At 42.7% G+C, this 18,373-nt stretch overlaps 1 protein-coding gene across 1 annotated transcript in view; it reads left to right on the top strand.

Annotated features, from left to right (window-relative positions):
• The window catches only part of CRADD (CARD and death domain containing adaptor protein), a 156,706-nt gene extending 139,470 nt beyond the window's left edge, over positions 1–17,236 (top strand). The window contains exon 3 of the mRNA XM_012775271.3: positions 16,476–17,236. Within this exon, the coding sequence (XP_012630725.1) occupies positions 16,476–16,777 (302 nt within the window). The 3' untranslated portion in view covers positions 16,778–17,236. The remainder of the gene's footprint in view (positions 1–16,475) is intronic.
• The last annotated feature ends 1,137 nt before the right edge of the window (positions 17,237–18,373 follow it).

Raw genomic sequence — 18,373 nt, 5'->3', positions numbered from 1 at the left:
CACCCCGGTGTGCTCCCCTGGAGGACCGGGCTTTCCTGTTCTGTCCACTGTTCTTTAACCTGCAGGCACGTGTGAGCAGAGAAGTGAGGTGGGCCCTGAGCCCAGCTGAGCTGTTTCTGTGTAGGCCGTGCTGTAAGGCTGTGCTCTGCGGCCCCTCCTGCGACCGTACAAAATGTCTTCTCATTCTGCAGGGACAGTCAGTCCTCGTTGTCTCCGTTTCTCACCTCCCCATCCGTTTGTGCAGCAGTTACCATCTCCCTGCTGAGATCTGAAGAGGAAACATGATAAGAAAACCCACTTACTCTCTTCTTCCTCAGATTTGGAGATATTAGTATGACTCTCTATGAATTGAGTTTCGTTGAATAATTGATACAGCTTCAAGGAGGTAGGAATTGGAAGGTGTTCTGCCATCTCTTTAGATGGCTTCTTTTTTATTATCTTTTGTTCATTTCCTTCGGTCCTGGCGGAAGGAGACTCTGGGATCAGGCCATACTCTGTGGTGTTCACCCAGAAGCCGTCTTTGGGTCTTTCTTTTTTCAAATTAAATATGGATGTGGGAGGGGGGAGTTCACTGTGGCCCAGTCAGTGTAGAAAGGAAACAGACTACCACTAAAGTTGACAATATTTCACCATTACAGAGTCACCTTCTTTTTGATTTTCTATTCATTCCCAGATTACGCAATGTAATTTCTTTAATTTTAAGTGCGAAGTAAACTAAAAGTAGAAGCACTTGGTAACACTAGCTATAGAGAGCAGACCTAAGTGAATATGTTGTCATTGTAATGAATCATTCCTTTGCATTCATTCATTTATGAATTAACATAGTTGCACTGTGTGCAAAGGCACTATTCTAGGTCCGGGTAATACGTCGCTGAGCAAAATGGGCACAGCCCCCCTGCCTGTGAGGAGCTTGCATTCTTTCTAGCAGGCATGAGGGTATGGGCGTGGGGCACAGACAGCAGCAATAGATAGAGTACAACTATGAATTATATGTTACAAAATGATATGTGGACAAAGGCAATCGCAGAGTGGAACAGGAGCTGTGACTATGAATAGGGCAGTCGGGGTGGCTGCATTGAGAGGTCACAGTTAATGATGGGGATTAGTGGAGTAGTGTCCCAGGGAAAGGGAACAGCTAGTGCAGGGCACTGTGGTTCACAGCTGGTGTGTTTAAGGAACAGGACAAATGACAAATTGATGAAGCTATGTCTGGTCCTTGCTGACGTGTGAGAGAAATGAATGGCCCAGCAAGCTGTAACATGAACTTCTAAAGTTTTTTCATTTTTTACTGTTTGGAAAAAATTTACTGTGCCAAATTTCATTGTCTTCTTCCTATGGAAGTATAAATGTCCATGTTTGATCTTTAAAAAGTAAAAACAAATAAGCAAAAACCATTCCCAAGAGGCTTGTTTCTATTTTAGAAAACGTAGGGAAAATGATACAATAATAAATTATTTGATTTAATGGCAAGTCAAAAATCATAAGAGCTGTTGAAAAATAGCAAAATTGCTTCTAAAAGAGATAACATACTATATCAAAATGAGATCTTGGAAGTCATCTGGTTTTACCTTTTATAAATGGGAGAACAGTCTAAGAGAGGCTAAATGACTTATCTCTATATGGCTAGCTCGTGGCACATTCAAATTTAGACAGTACCCAGGCCTGCTAATTCTTAGCCCAGAGCTGTGTCCACCCTACCCCATGCCTCTTAATTCAGTGACAACTCAATTATTGCTAATGGTTTTATTATTGACCCGCCACAGACTTGATAGTCAAATTGAATCGTCCTTTACAGTAAGTAGGATTTATTTGTATTTTGCAACATGGCTTTGTTCTTCAGAGTAGGCTGTCACTTCATCTTCCTGGAAATTGGTTTTAGAAAGACCAAACAGGTGATTTCTCCACCTCTCTGTGAGGGCTAGATTGTTCTCTGTGATTATGTATCAGAACAAGGGGTTCTACTCAGGTTTCTTTTTGAGGTGCTTTTCTTTCCTTTGCAGGCAGCCAGTCCGTCAGCCAAAGAGATTTTTCTGCAGAGCCATTGCACTCAGGGGCCAGTCCTGGGAGGTGGCCAGCCAGGTTAACTCTGCCAGCCTGGAACCCCCACCACACCCCAACCTCCACCACCCCACCCACGCCAGCCACTGCGATTCCACAGCCCAAGGAGTGTCCGAGACAGCTGGGTTGACAGCGTAGTTTTGACCTTCCCTCCTTGCCTCCCTTCCTGCCTTCCTTCTCTTTCTCTTTCTTTCTTTATGCTTATCGATTTACGGCATACTTCATTGGCCATTGCAAAGCTTCTTTTTCATTCATTTATTCACTTTCATTCCCACTCCCATTTCCCTCCATCCCATAGATAACTATTTTGATATGTATTCTTTTTGTGTGTGTGCATTTTTGTAAGTGGTGTTTTGAACATATATTTTTAGTTTGCATTTTTGTAGATATCATTCGTTTCCTTAAATATTTTGCTCTGCACTACATTTCATCCGTTCTTTCTGACTCTGCCAGTATTCCCTGTGTGCTGCTTCGTATTTGTTTCTCATCCAGCAGTAATGAGCTCGCAGGTTGCTTCCAACTGCTTTATTGCAACAACGTTACCTCATATAAACAACCTCTTCCGTGACCCCTTGTGAGTCTGTGTGAAAATCTTTCTGGTATATCCTAGAAAATGTCCGGAATGATCACCCAGTCTTTGTTCCTACCAGCAGTGCAGAAAGTTCCCTACAATGCATCCCAGCCAAAACTTGGTATTTTCTAGAATTTCTATGCATATAAAGTCATTTATCATTGTTATTTCCATCTTTATTTCTTAAACTTCTGCATTTAAGCATCTCTTCATATGCTTGCTTTGTGTTTCCTCTAATTTGAATCACCTTTGCTATTTTTCCTATGGAGGTTCTTATCTTTGCTATTGGTTTTTAGGAGTACTTTATACAGTCTAGATAGTATTCCTTTATTGGTTTTAGACATTAACAAGTATTTTTTCCCATTCTGCTCTGTCAGCTTGTATCACAGTCTCCTTTGTTAAGCAGAAATCTTTAATTTGGATGTAAAAAAAATTCGTCTTTGGGGGATTAATTTAAAAATCATTTCCCACCAAAGGTCTTAAAGATATTCTTACATGATGTTCCACTAACTTTATAGTTTTACTTTTTATGTTCAGGCCTTTATTCTCATTGAATCTGTCACTGTTTATGGTGTAACATCAAAGTTCAGTTTTCTTTTCCTGTATATGATTAGCTAGTTGTCCCCAGTTTGGGGAAAGCCTCTACTTTTCCCATTAGGGAATTTTAATTGTCATTGCAGAAATTGTTATCTTTATGTTATAATAATGTCATAGTATATGCATGACTCTGCTTTTATTCAGCTCTTGTTTTATGTCTTTTAATAAAATCTTAAAATTCTCCCCATAGAGGTCTTATGTGGTCTCTACTAAATTAATTCCTAGATCCTTTATACTTCTCATTGCTTATTTTATTTTGTTATTATATTTTGGCTTTGATTATTACTGGAATATTGAAATGCTATTTTGTTACTTTTTGTTTTAAGTTGATTTTGTATCCAGCAGTTTTGCTTAATCCTTTTATTGTAATGGATTGTCTGTTAATCCTGAGTTTTTTCTACATATTATATCATATTATCTGAAAATAATGATAGTTTTATCTTTTCCCTTCAAATGCTTATACCTAATTTCTTTATCTTTCTTTATAGCATTGGTCAGGACCACCAATATTGTATTCCACAGTAACAGAGATAGTGGCCATCCTTATCTTGTTCTCGTTCTTAAAGGGAATACATTTAAAGGTTCTTCATTAAATCAAATGCTTATGGAAGGCTTTTATAATCTTTACCAAGTTAAGAAAGTTCCCCATATTCTGAATTTTTAATAAAATATTTTTTAAAATCATAGATATGGTTGGTATACAACCCCCCACTGCTAAATTTGACTGGCTTAAAAAAAAAATCATAGATATGTGTCAAACTGTATCAAATGCCTTTTTATTGCATCTATTAAGATAATAATGACTTTCCTCTTTAGACTATTGACATGTTGAATTAATTGATAGATTTTATGATGTTGAAAATTATTGCAAACCTGGGATAAATTCTACTTGTTCATGATATATTATTTTAAATAGATTTTTAAATGCAATTAGTTAATATTGTATTTAAGATTTTAAAAAGTGTTTATTGAGATAGGATCTCACCCAGGTTGGTTTCAAACTCCTGGCCTCAAGTGATGCTCCTGCCTCAGCTTCCCAAAGTACTGGGATTACAATGTGAGCCACTGTGCCTGACCCTTATTTAGGATTTTTGCTTCTAAAATCATGACTGAAATAAACCTGTAAGTTTTCTTTTTTTTTCTTTTTCTATCATAAAAAGTTCAATAACCTAATGAAATCAGGTAGGTAGCTTGTTCTTTTTCTATTTTCTGGAACAACTTACATAAGATAGGAAATTAAGTGTTCCATGAAAGTTTGATAGAGCTTACCCATAAAACCATCTGGGCCTAGGGCTCTTTCACAAGGAAGGGCTTTGTTTGCTATTTCAATGTATATAATTCTTGGTCTATTCAAGTTTTTTTATTTTTTCCTGTATCAATTTTGGCATTTTATTTATTTATTTATTTATTTTATTTTATTTTTTTAATTTTGGCATATTATGGGGGTACAGATTTTAAGGTTTCAATAAATGTCCTTTCCCCCCTCCCCCCATAAGTCTGAGTCTCCAGCATGACCATCTCACAGATGGTGCACATCTCACTCATTATGTATGTATATACCCGCCCCCCTGCCCCCTCCCCCCTGCCCAATACCCTATTACTGCAGTACCTATGTGACCACTTAGGTGCTGTTCAGTTAATACCAATTTGCTGATGAGTATATGTGGTGCTTGTTTTTCCATTCTTGGGAAACTTCACTTAATAGTATGGGTTCAAGCTCTAACCAGGAAAATATGAGATGTGCTATATCACCATTGTTTCTTAGAGCTGAATAGTACTCCATGGTATACATATACCACATTTTATTAATCCATTCTTGGATTGATGGACACTTGGGCTGTTTCCACAGCCTTGCAATTATGAATTGTGCTGCTATAAACATTCGAGTGCAGGTGTCTTTTTTGTAGAGTGTCATTGGATCTTTTGGGTAGATGCCCAGCAATGGGATTGCTGAATCAAATGGTAGATTCACTTGTATCACTTTAAGGTATCTCCATATTGCTTTCCACAGAGGTTGAACTAATTTGAAGTCCCACCAGCAGTGTAGGAGTATAGAATTTTTTTATTTCCATCTTGGTTTCTTCATTTATGAAGTAATCATTTAGTAGGAGGTTGTTTAATTTCCACGTTTTTGTGTAGAAATGTGAGTTTCTGTTAGGGTTGATTTCTACTTTTATTCCACTGAGATCTGAGAAGGTACATGGTATGATTTCTATTTTTTTAAATTTCTTGAGATTTACTTTGTGTAAATCTCTAGGATATGGTCAATCTTAGAGAATGTCCCATGAGCTGATGAGAAGAACGTATATTCAGTGGATTTTGGGTAGAATGTCCTGTAGTTGTCAGTCAGACCCAGTTGTTCCAGGGTTTTGTTTAAGTCCATTATTTCTTTATTAATTTTCTGTTTGGAGGATCTGTCTTGTGCCGTCAGTAGGGTGTTGAAATCTCCGGTGATTATGGAGTTGCTATTAATCCTTTTGCTTAGATCCAGTAAGGTTTGCTTTATGAAACTGGGTACACCTAAGTTGGGTGCATATATATTTAAAATTGTTATCTCTTCTTGTTGAAGTGTGTCCTTCACCATTATATAATGACCCTCTTTGTCTTTCACTACTTTTGTTGGTTTAAAAACTAAATCGTCTGAAATTAGAACTGCCACGCCAGCCTTCTTTTGGCTTCCACTTGCCTGGAATACTAATCTCCACCCTTTTACTTTTAGTCTATATGCATCCTTGCAGGTTAGATGTGTTTCCTGAAGACAGCATAGACTTGGCCTGTATTTTCTTATCCATTCAGCCAGCCTATGTCTCTTGAGTGGAGAGTTTAAGCCATTCACATTTATTGAGAGAACTGAGAGGTAAGGTAGATTACTGTTCATTCTGTTGGGTTGGATGTTGTTGCTTTGATTTCTCTCTTGAGCCATTGTATTATCTGGGCTTTAATCTTTGGGTTTTGGTTGTTTTTATATTCGTGAGTTTTTATTATGGTCTTCCGTGCGTAGCACTGTTTTGAGTACTTCTTGTAGGGCTGGTCTTGCCTTGGTGAATTCTCTGACACTTTGCTTGTCTGAGAATGTCTTTATTTCTCCTTCATATATGAAGCTTAGTTTTGCAGGGAAGAAGATTCTAGGCTGGGCATTGTTTTGTTTCAGAAGAGTGAGAATGGGGCCCCAGTCTCTCCTTGCTTGTAAAGTCTCATTAGAGAAGTCTGGTGTTATTCGAATTGGCTTTCTCTTGTATGTGACTTGCTTCTTTCGTCTTACAGCTCTTAGAAGGGCCTCTTTAGTTGATATTTTGGTCAGTCTGATGACTGCATGTCGTGACGTCTTCCTGTTTGCATTGAATCTCCCAGGGGTCCTCTGAGCTTCTTGAACTTGTATATCGAGATTTTGAGCAAGGCCTGGGAAATTTTCCTCTATTATATCTTCAAATAGCTTGTCCAACCCTTGGGTGTTGTCTTCTTCCCCTTCTGGTAACCCTATGACCCTCACATTAGGTTTCTTCACATAATCCCACGTCTCTTATAGGCTTTGCTCTTTTCTCTTGTTTCTCTGCTCTATCTCTGTGATGGTTTTATTTAGTTGGAGGGTGTTATCTTCAAGCTCTGAGATTCTTTCTTCTGTTTGATCTACCCTGTTCTTGAGACTTTCCACTGTATTTTGTAGTTCCTTGAATTGATTCTTCATTTCCAGGAGTTCGGTTAAACTTTTCTTCATTGTGTTCATTCCTTTTCCAGATCCTGGAGGCTTTTTGTGGTTTCTTTGTGTTGGTTATTGAGTTGTTGTTGCAGCTCGGTGAGTGTTCTTATGATCCACATACGGAATTCCTCTTCTGTCATTTTGGTTGCCTGATTTGGGTTGGTGCCCGTTTCTAGGGAGCTGGTGCTCCTCTTTGGGGGTGTGTTTTCCGTTTAGTTCTTCATATTTCCTGAGTTCCTTCGCTGATTTCTTCCCATGTCGATCAGTTGTTGTTTCTTTCCTTTAGGTTTTTGTTTGGGTATTCACACACCTTGTTTAGTTTCTAAGCCGTTAGGTGGTATCTGTGGGTGAGAATTGGACCACTCCCTGTATAATGAGTCAGTGGGTGCCGTGATAAGGCTGTGCAGGATGCCATCCCTGTCAGTAGGTGGCGCTTGCTTGGAGGAACAGGCTATGCTGTTGTTTTTGTGTCCTGTTATCAGCTCTTGTTCTGGGTGGAGCTGGGTTGGGTAAGCCTGCCCTCAGGCACCACCAATGTCATTAGCAGGGGTCAAAGTTCTGTTCTTAGCTTCCAGGAAAAGCTGTCAGGGCGGGGCTGGAATGGTCCCGCTCAGCCAGAAAGTCTGCTTGTGGGGGTGGGGCTGTCTGAGACCCGCAGTCTGCAGCAGGCCTCGCTTCTTTCCACCCTCCCCAACTCCGCAGCTACTCCTGGGCCTCTGCCAGCAGTCCAGACCACACGTCACCAGGCCTCCTCGGATTGTGATGCCGGCGGGGAGGTTCCCTGCACAGAAACGCTGCCTGGGCTGGGCGCACGGCCTCCCTTTGGTGGGAGGGTTGCCCTCTAGGATGCTGATCTGCCCCTGGAGGCACACACACCTCAGAAGGCTGTTCACGTATATCCCTTCTGTGCCCCGGGTAATGTTAGCCCTCGGTGCAGGGGATCTGGTCTGCAGGTCCGACCTCTGGGTCCCAGAGTTCAAACTGTATCCCCACCAGGGAGAGGGGTTCTGGTCCCAATTCACCCACAGGGAGCCCAAGCTGGGTCTATGTCTCTCAGCCTCTGAGTCAGCACCGTTCTCCTGGGAACACCGTGCCAGCAGCACCTGGGAGGGCTGGCGGGTAGGGAGCTCACAGTCTGAGTTCCCCTTAGTCAGCTGTAGGATCCCAAAAGGGAAGGTCCCGTTCCATGGAGGTGCCTCCGGCTGGTGGCTATATTGTCTCTGTGGGCAGCCACAGGTAGGGTCGGTGGAGGGGAGGAGGAGGCAATATGGCGCCTGCCGTGCGGCTCGGGTCTGTGCACAAGGAGGTGCACAGGGATTTGGGAGTCTGGTGCCATGTCCGCTACAGGCTCACCGGTAGCTGGCAGCAGCTGTCTCTGGGCTGGTGTCTGCAGGTCTCTCCACCCGCTGGGGAGCCCACCAGCAGTCCCAAATGCAGGGGAGGGGAAAGGTGATTTATCCACCTACCCTTCCCGCTGGTCTCCGGGCTGCTCCGGCGGTCTCAGCTTCCAGTTCTGCTCCGAAGCCTCCTCCCGTGGAGTCTCCCGGCGTCTCAGGTACCCCTCCTTCCAGCCCTCGTCTGCTGTATGCTCGCCTTCTTGCTTCTTTTTTCTAATTTCTGCTAGAATCTGTCTTTTCTGCAGAGACACTCTGTCTGGCGGTGTTTCTCGTCCGCCATCTTGATCCTCTTCTCAATTTTGGCATTTTATGTATTCCCAGTAATGTATCACTTTATCTAGATTTTTAAAATGTGTAATAGCTAGCTTTTGTTCTTTTTTATTTTCTATAACAATTTATATAAGATAGGCAATTAAATGGTCCATGAACATTTGATAGAGCTCACTTGTAAAACCATCTGGATCTAGGGCTCTCTGGCAGGGGAGGGCTTTGTTTGCTTTTTCAATGTATATAATACTTTGGTCTATTCAAGTTTTTTTTTTTTTACACCAATTTCCAGCATTTGTGAGTGTTTAGAGATCATCGCTCAGTAAATTTGCACTCCTCTAACCCTGTGGGAAAATTTAATTCCCTGTCCTATTGGTGTTGGATGTAGCCACATGTCTTGCTTTGGTCATTGGAACATTGGTGGATTTGATGTGAGCAGAGAGTCCTTAAATGTCCTGTCAACAGGGGTTAGCCTTTAGCTCTTAAAAAGCACTGCTCTAGAATGGGATAGTCACTTAGCTCTACTTTTTTTCTATTCCAGCACACCTGAAGCATATGACACTTCCATCAGTAACAGTGACTCACTGCACCAGTGAGCTGGGGTGACTGGTATATTACCAGACCCTCCGGAGCATGCGTATAGTCCAACTGAGTCACTGTCGTAAAGAACTCATATCTGCTTACAACATCTCCAGTCATGTCCCAAGTTTAAAAGTTTAAAAAGGAGTCTTACAGTAAAAACCTTTCTTTTATTCTGGCCCCACGACCAGGGATTTGTCTTACTCTCCTAGCAGCTATTGAAGTGTCTGCTTCACCTCTTCTTTAGTCCTTGGTCTTCGGTCTCTGAGCTGTGCCTTTGGACCCTGTGTAGTTCCTCTTCTCAGGCCACTTGTAAGATGGCCACATGTCACAGAATGCAGGGGGAAAGGGAGAGGCTGACCAGACAGACTTTCGTTCACTCTGAGAAGCCAGATCCAGCCCATAGTAGATGGGGAGTGTGGTCTGCACTGAGATTTGTTGGAAGAGACGGCCTTTCTTATGGAACAAATAAAGTCAGAAACACACAGCTAGTGGAGATGGCGAGTCGGAAATTTCACTTGGAGGGCCTTTTTGCTTTAAGATGATGATCAGCTACTGAAAAAGTGCACATCAAGTTTCCTCTTGTGCTTGGCAAGTGGATAAAACCTAGGGGAGGAGGTCACGGGAGTACAAGACACTGTCCCTGCCCATAAGGAGCTTGGGCAACAGCATTGTCGTTTATATGTGAAACATTTAGCCCAGACTCTAAGTGCAATAGCAATTGGAAAGGAGACTTTTAGGTTTGAGGCCAGAACAACTGTCAATAGGTATGGGGGAGGGAGGAGGAGATAAATGCGGAGACACTGTGTTGTTTTCACTCATGTAATGACCACACAGGGAGAATAAAGGGGTGAGAGAATAAGTTGGGGGGGGGTTAAAGAGTGGGAGGAGGGGTCACCCCATCCCTTTAAGTGGATCCCTGCCTTTGTTGTGGTAGATGGATTTGTCAGTGTATATTGCTTTTTTGGGAACAGGTGAGTTTTAACTTCACTGAGTATAGGATTAAAAGATTGCATCAAAGATTTAGGTATCTATATAAGAGAGAACATTTTGCCTGTATAAAACATATTCCTGTTTAGGGTTTTTAAAACTAAAATGGCCACTCTCATGCCACAATGTGTGGTGGGCCATAACCAGTACTGCCTCACCCCAGGGGACATGATCATCTGTATTCGTGATGGGTGGGGGATGTTACTGGCAATTTGTAGGCATAAGCCAGGGATGCTGAGGGCCCTACCATGTGCTGCTCAGCACACTGTCTGTCTGGAATGCCAGGGGTGCACTTGTGGAAAAACACTGGACTTCCCAAGCCTCAGTCATCTGGGCTCCACCTGTGCAATTTTTCCATATCTATTAATATGTACCACCCATATCATTAGTTTAATGCTTTTCTTCAAATTTACTTTTTATTTTTAACTGACTTTTTTATTTACCTTTTGTCATTCTGTATCTGCTTTTTAATTTACTTCTTATTTACATTATCTTGATCCTTGTAATCATGGGTTTGAAATACTATTTATACTGTTCTAATCATATGAAAATAGATACATGACTGTCGTAATACAGAATGTGCATCCACGGGCCACCTGATATCTTGCACATCTCTAGTGGTATGCATGCTAGCTTTGGGACACAGTGGCCAGGTGGTCACAGTGGATTAATTTATAGCTTGACCTGATTTTGTGTAGTATATCCTTGAGAGTTGACACTAAAGCCTTGGGACTCTTATTTTTAAGTAACCTTGTATTTGGCAGAATTCATGAGCCGAAAGGGCCTCTTGAGGATACTTTCCCAGATAGAGGTCAGACGGCACAAACAGCTGTGATTGCCTCTCTGTGTGTGTAAAGATGTCCAGTTGGAAGGGCTTGATCTGCTTGGCGGGTGGTGTTTATGTGCCAGTTATCTTTGCTCCAGCCTGTGTCCACACACTGCTGGCTGTCTCCCAGTTATGTGGCTCTTATTCACAAGGGGTAGGTGACCCTAAAGTGTGGAGTATGGAAGAATCAGCAAACTCTGTCCTTACTTCCAGATCATTGGCTCAGAGCATACGTTGCATTCGTAGCTGGCCGGGAGTGAGAGAGCACGGTGACACAGTGCAGCGGAAACACAGACGCCCTCCCCCTCGACACCCAGGGAACCGAACCAAAAAACAGTTAAAGACAAAAACAAACCTAGCCCCAATTCACCACCAGCAAATAAAACAAATAACAACAAAATAAAAGGTTATAACTTTAAGCCGGGCACTTTGAAAAGTGGCAGGCAAGGAAGGAAACAGCCCACCCCATGCTCTTTAAAGCAGTACTAGGGGCCGGGCGCAGTGGCTCACGCCTGTAATCCTAGCACTCTGGGAGGCCGAGGCAGGAGGATTGCTCAAGGTCAGCAGTTCGAAACCAGCCTGAGCAAGAACGAGACCCTATCTCTACTATAAATAGAAAGAAATTAATTGACCAACTAAAATATATATAGAAAAAATTAGCCGGGCATGGTGGCGCATGCCTGTAGTCCCAGCTACTCGGGAGGCTGAGGCAGGAGGATTGCTTGAGCCCAGGAAATTGAGGTTGCTGTGAGCTAGGCTGACGCCACGGCACTCACTCTAGCCTGGGCAACAAAGCGAGATTCTGTCTCAAAAATAAATAAATAGGCCGGGCGCTGTGGCTCACGCCTGTAATCCTAGCTCTTGGGAGGCCGAGGCGGGCGGATTGCTCAAGGTCAGGAGTTCAAAACCAGCCTGAGCAAGAGCGAGACCCCGTCTCTACTATAAATAGAAAGAAATTAATTGGCCAGCTGATATATATAAAAAATTAGCCGGGCATGGTGGCGCATGCCTGTAGTCCCAGCTACTCGGGAGGCTGAGGCAGAAGGATCACTCAAGCCCAGGAGTTTGAGGTTGCTGTGAGCTAGGCTGACGCCACGGCACTCACTCTAGCCTGGGCAACAAAGTGAGACTCTGTCTCAAAAAAAAAAAAAAATAAAATAAATAAATAAATAAATAAATAAATAAATAAATAAATAAATAAATAATAAAGCAGTACTAGGGAAAGAAGGTGAGGGGGAAGATTCCTGCCGGCTCTTCCTAATGCAGATCAATATGGGAAGAAGTCAGTTGAGGAGGTGAGTAGATAGCCTTGGTAAATGTCCAGGAAACCCGGAGCAGAGGCAGGAAGGTACCCCAGGGTAGGCCACCTCCAGTCTCTGTGCAGAGTTACAGGGAAGAGGCCATAGGAGTGAGTGTGCCCGGGGTAGGCAGAGTAGGATCTGGCCTAAGACATTGAACTGGCTTCCAAAAGAGGACAGAGCCCTCAGCAGGCCCAGGCCCAGTGAGTCCTACCTCTCCTCCATGGCAGAAAAGTACACACAAAGCAGCAGCCAGCCTCAAATGGTAGCTCAGAAAGAGAAAGACAACTGGTCTCCTACAAAGTGAGCGTAGTGTCAAAAGATACATCAACTTGCTATAAGAGAGCAAAGAGCAGTCCCGGACAGAGATGCTTATGTTATGTAAGTATGAGCGAGATGACAAATGAGTCTCATGTCAACTCTGTGAAATGCTACGGTGGAAGGATGAAAGAAAGGAACACAGATTGCAAAAATAAACATGCAACTAATTTGATCTGAAAGGAAACCCAATCCTAAAAAACTTAACCTCATGAGTGTTTTAGCTGTAGAAGAGCTCAGTGTCAATTCAGTAGAAATAAAAACTCAAAATATAGTTATGAAAAACTAACAATGGGATTCTTTTTAATTTTTATTTTTAATTGTGGTAAAATATACATAATATAAAATTTATCATTGTAATCCTTTTAAAATGTGCAGTTCAGTGATGTTAAGTACATGCACATTGTTTTGCAATCAATCACCAGAACTCTTTTCATCTTACAAAACTGAAACTGTATAGCCATTTCACAATAATTCCCCATTCCTCCCTCCCCCAGTCCCTGACAACCACCATTCTACTTTCTGTCTCCATGAATTTAACTCCTCTAAGTACCTTATATGAATAGAATCAGAGAGCATTTGTCTTTTTGCAACTGGCTTATTTCACTCAGCATAATGTCTTCATTCATATTGTAGCACATGTCAGAATTTCCTTCCTTTTTAAGGCTGTATAATATTCCATTGTATGTATTTACCACATTTTGTTTATCCATTCATCTGTTGATGGACACCCAGGTTGCTTTAACCTTTTGGCTCTCATGAAAAATGTTGCTATGAACATGGGTGTACAAGTATCTCTTCAAGTCCCTGATTTCAATTCTTTTGGATATATACCCAGAAATGGAATTGCTGGATCATATACTAATTTTGTTTTTAAAGTTTGGAGGAACTGCATTACTGTTTTCCATAGCAACTGCACCATTTTACACCCCCACCTGCAGTGCCAAGGGTTCTAATTTCTCCACACGCTCATCAACACTTGGTACTTCTGGGTTTTTTGTTGTTTTTGTTGTTGATAGTAGATATCCTAATGGGTGTGAGGTGGAATGGAATTTTTAAAAGATAGAGCCAAGAAAAGAAATTGAGAACAAAAACACAATACATTAGAACCAGAAAACAAACACACACAGAATAGACCTAGCTGAAAATCAATGAATGGCATGGGAAAAGAATGATGAGATAAATCCAGGGAGGGGGTCAAAACAATAAGAGAAAAAATGATTGCCATGGAGGATAGGCAGAACCGTCCAGCCTACTGAGCAGAACAAAAATGCAACAGTATGACCCAGGAAGATGTTTCTGACAAAAAGAAAGGACTGAAACTTTGGTCAGAAGATCATGCCACAAACCTGGAAAAGCACATATAGAATGGCAAAGGTATACTCTGGTCTAAAGCTTCAGTACTTGAGACCCTAGACAGGAAAAGCAAGTTACGTAAAATGTTGGATGACCAGGTCAGTGTCAGAATTCTCCATGTCGACATGCCCTACCATAAAATAGGAAGAAGGTCTACAAACTTGTAAGGAGAATAAAATTATTTAAATAATGTAAAATATTTACAATTTAAAATTACAATATCAAAAAGAACATAAAAAGATAAAAATAATATAAAATTGTTTTCTAAATATTAGCTTATTATTCCAATGAAGGCAATAAGCAGGCAGTCTTGACCTGAAAGAACTCAGGGAATATTACAACCATGAGGGTTTCTTTAAAAAAGTCACCCTGTGATGAAATTGACCCAAATGACTCAAATCGGAACAACAGACCCAGGAATAGAAAAGCCATAGCTGAAAAAATAACAGCAACAAAACACTGGTGAGCATTCAGACCATTGTAGACATTATTGTAGTCTTAAGACTAAACAACTTGGTGGAGGGCACATGGATTATTTCTTGTGACAGAAACGTAAATATTAGGCACTTAACAAAATAAAAATGATATAAGTAACAAAGAGGTACAGAAGAAGGAATGTAAAGTGGTAATTATAGAGCATTAATATGAAAACATATACTTAACCCCTTAAATTTTCATAACTTTTTTCTGTAGGTTAAATCTTTTGTGTGTTTAAGTATGGAACTTGTAACTGCAGTTCAGAATGTCATTTTGTTTCACCTCTGCTTTTTCTTCTGTTAAATTCAAACAAAATTAAATAGCTCTTATTAGGAAAAAAAGTTCTTATATTATCATTTTAAATGAAATCATTGCTATCCACCTATCCTTCTAACAGTATATGTGCATAAAGAGATGTCCAGGATGATGTTTACCAAATAGAAACACAATAGTGGGACGTTGGATGGTTTGTTTTCTTCTTTGTACTTTTTTATATTGCTTGAATTTTTCTAATGAGCTTGTATTTTTATAAAAGTGCCCATATTTTTATAAAAACCATAAAATAATTACATTAATATAAAATATTGATCAGTAGTGTCACCATTATCCTAATTGCTTCTTAGTCACTTTTTTTAAAATACATTTTGGACAAACACCAGAAAGAGTCCTTCACAATATTTTTACAGCTTGTTCCTAAGGTATTGGCAACTGCCGAGAGACCCGAGGCATGGGCAGGGAAAAACATTAGCTCTGCTAGTCGGATGCCTTTTGCCTTCTTATTGAAGCATAAATCAAACTAGCAGGCTGGTGAGCATGAAGCAGGTTGACCCAAAGCCCTGTGACGCTGATGGGTGCGAATGTGGTACAGTGTGCTAGTGTATAAATGTCTGAACCTAACCAATAACCAGCACCATCATTTTGGATGCTTGAAGTTCCTTTCAGTCTCTGCTCTTGGCTGCCATGAATGCATTTCACTTCCTCCAGTGGGGGCGGTTCTCCTACCACTGGGCCTTTGCACATGCAGTTCCTTCTGCATAGGATGCACCACCTACTTCCTCCCCCTTCACTGGCTCCTCCTCCTTGAGTTCAGGGCTCAGCTTTAGCCTTCTTTCCCAAAAGGCCTTCTCTGACCCACAGTAGGTTAGGACTCTTTCTGTAGAACCGAGGGCCCTGCTCATTGCTTCTCCTGGGCACATTTATAAGCACTCACTCAGCGTCACACTTCTGAGCAGACTGGCCTCAGGCAAACAGGACTCTAGTTTAGGAAGTGTAAGGTCAGGTTCTCTCTCATTGCCCCTCCACAGCACATACCTTCTGTGCCTCTTCTGGGCTCTGCCAGGCTACTAATTCCACTCTCTCGGCCTCTGCGGCTAACAACAAACCCACCCTCCTCTCTTCCCGCTACCTCAAGGCCTCTATGGTTTATTTTTTCTCAGCAGGCCTCTTGGCTCCCATTTCTGTTAGCAATGACACCTTTTCTTGGTCATGTTTCAAGTTCAAGCTCATCTGGAGAGAGGAGCTTTTTGGTTTAGCCTTTACCTCCAGCACAAGCCCTCTCTGCAGGGAGGAGCACCCCCAGCCTGGGGCCCAGCCCATGCCGTGGCCCCGGGCCAGGCCAGAGGAACTGGGGTGGGGGCAGCCACACTCACATCCCCCACAACAACTCGCTGGGCCACCAGTAAGAGAGACGGAAGTGGAAAAGGGTGACAGCAAAGCAGTGTGTACAGCGTAACCCCAAATGTATGGTTTTTATATAAAAGAAAGAAAATAGACTCATCCATTATCAATGGGTTTCTCTGGTGGGATATCTAGTTATTTTCATTTCCTTGTTTTCAAATTTTCTGTAATAAAATATTTTCATAGATGCTAAATGGCATTTTGTTGAGCCCAGAAACGCGGCGTGGTGCTGAGCAGCTCTGGAGCAGACAGGGCTAGTTGGCCCTGCGGTCTGGACGTGATGTCCCTCGTCCTCTCGGTTCTCACCTGTGCCCCCACCCGGTGTGTCTGCCTGCCGGCTTCACCTCCCTGTCTTTCTCCTCCTCAGGTGACGGGATAACCGGGATCCCCTCCCACGTCCTCAACAGCTGCCCATCGGACAAGCAGCTCAACCAGCTGGCCCAGAGGCTGGGCGCCGAGTGGGAGCCCGTGGTGCTGTCGCTGGGCCTGTCGCAGGCGGACATCTACCGCTGCAAGGCCAACCACCCCCACAACATGCAGTCGCAGGTGGTGGAGGCCTTCGTCCGCTGGCGGCAGCGCTTCGGGAAGCAGGCCACCTTCCAGAGCCTGCGCGAAGGCCTGCGGGCCGTGGAGGCGGACCCCTCGGTGCTGCTGCAGGTGCTGGAGTGACCGTGCCTCGGCCACCCCGCCGGGGAGTGGCCCCACGTCACACAGGCCGAGTCCCGACTTCCACCCTGAGCAAGTGCTTTTCTGTTGGGCTTAGTCTTGTTTCTATTTAATGATCATCCAATAGAAGGAGAAAATAGGGTTTCCACTTGACATTACTAGAAAGGCCAAATTATTCAGCAGATCTCCAACGTTGGCTCAATGATTTGTTGTTTTTAATTACTTGAAGATTGTGTTGTTGTAATTGTGCGGTTTTTAATTGTGTGGTTGCCTTTTAATAGAGTAGTAAATCAGTGTTCAAAAAAATACCATTTTTTTTTTTGGATACCATACAGTGTCCAAAAAAATACTCTATGCGGGTGTCCTATATCTAAAACATCCTCTTCTACATTGCCTGAGAACTGAATCGTGGACTTTGCTATTCATGATGATGATAATAAAAAGTGAATGACTATATGTAAAGTGCTCCTTGCATGAGAACATCTTGTGGTTTTTTTTTTTCTTTCTCATTCTTGTATCGCATAGATTAAGGGTTTAAAATTACAGTAGTCATTTCTTTGGAACAGAACTGATAGTAACAGTGAGATGGTTACGTTCCCCAGTCAAGATAATAGCTGAGGCAGGACATCTGTGTTAAATATAAGACACGAACGCTCCCTGCAAAGACCAGTTCGGGTACCAGCCTGCGCACCTGCAGCCTTCATCTTCGAGAGATGGCCTAAGAAAATCCCGTGCTGTTCCTTTAGAGCGTTTAGTCAGGGACAAAGGGGGTGTGACCTTTCCATCGAAGCCTGAATGATTGAAGTGTTGTGCTCCTAAGGAGTGTGACTTAGTCCTCGGTCCTTTTAGAAATAAGGCATGGTGCTCATACAGCGCTTTGCCATTTCCAAGGCTTTTTGTGTACATGATCTCGTTGGGACCTCTCAACTAGTGAGACAAGGTGGTTCACCTCCTTCTGTGGACAGATCAAGTGATTTTCCTGGGGTGAATGAGCTCAGGTGCTGGACCCTATCTCCCTTCCGGCTGCCCCACGTGGCTACTCGTCTCTTCTGTGTGCTCATTTAAGAAGCTTGACTTCTGGCCCGGCGCGGTGGCTCAAGCCTGTAATCCTAGCACTCTGGGAGGCCGAGGCGGGCGGATTGCTCAAGGTCAGGAGTTCAAAACCAGCCTGAACAAGAGCAAGACCCCGTCTCTACTATAAATAGAAAGAAATTAATTGGCCAACTAATATATATATATAAAATTAGCCGGGCGTGGTGGCGCATGCCTGTAGTCCCAGCTACTCGGGAGGCTGAGGCAGAAGGATTGCTTGAGCCCAGGAGTTTGAGGTTGCTGTGGGCTAGGCTGACGCCACGGCACTCACTCTAGCCTGTGCAACAAAGTGAGACTCTGTCTCAAATTAAAAAAAAAAAGAAGCTTGACTTCTGGTCCCCACCTACTAGCTGCATGGTCTTGGACAGGTGACTTAACCTCTAAGCCTCAGTTTCCTCATTGGTAGAATGGGGAAGTGATTGTACTCAGCTCCAAGATGTGTGTGATGATTAAAACAATAATGTCCACCAAGGGCAGATCCAGGGCTGGCCCTTAGTCAGCTCTCGG

This window comes from Microcebus murinus, chromosome 10, assembly GCF_040939455.1.
Source record: "Microcebus murinus isolate Inina chromosome 10, M.murinus_Inina_mat1.0, whole genome shotgun sequence".
Lineage (NCBI taxonomy): Eukaryota > Metazoa > Chordata > Mammalia > Primates > Cheirogaleidae > Microcebus > Microcebus murinus.
This window is presented reverse-complemented; position numbering and strand designations above follow the sequence as displayed.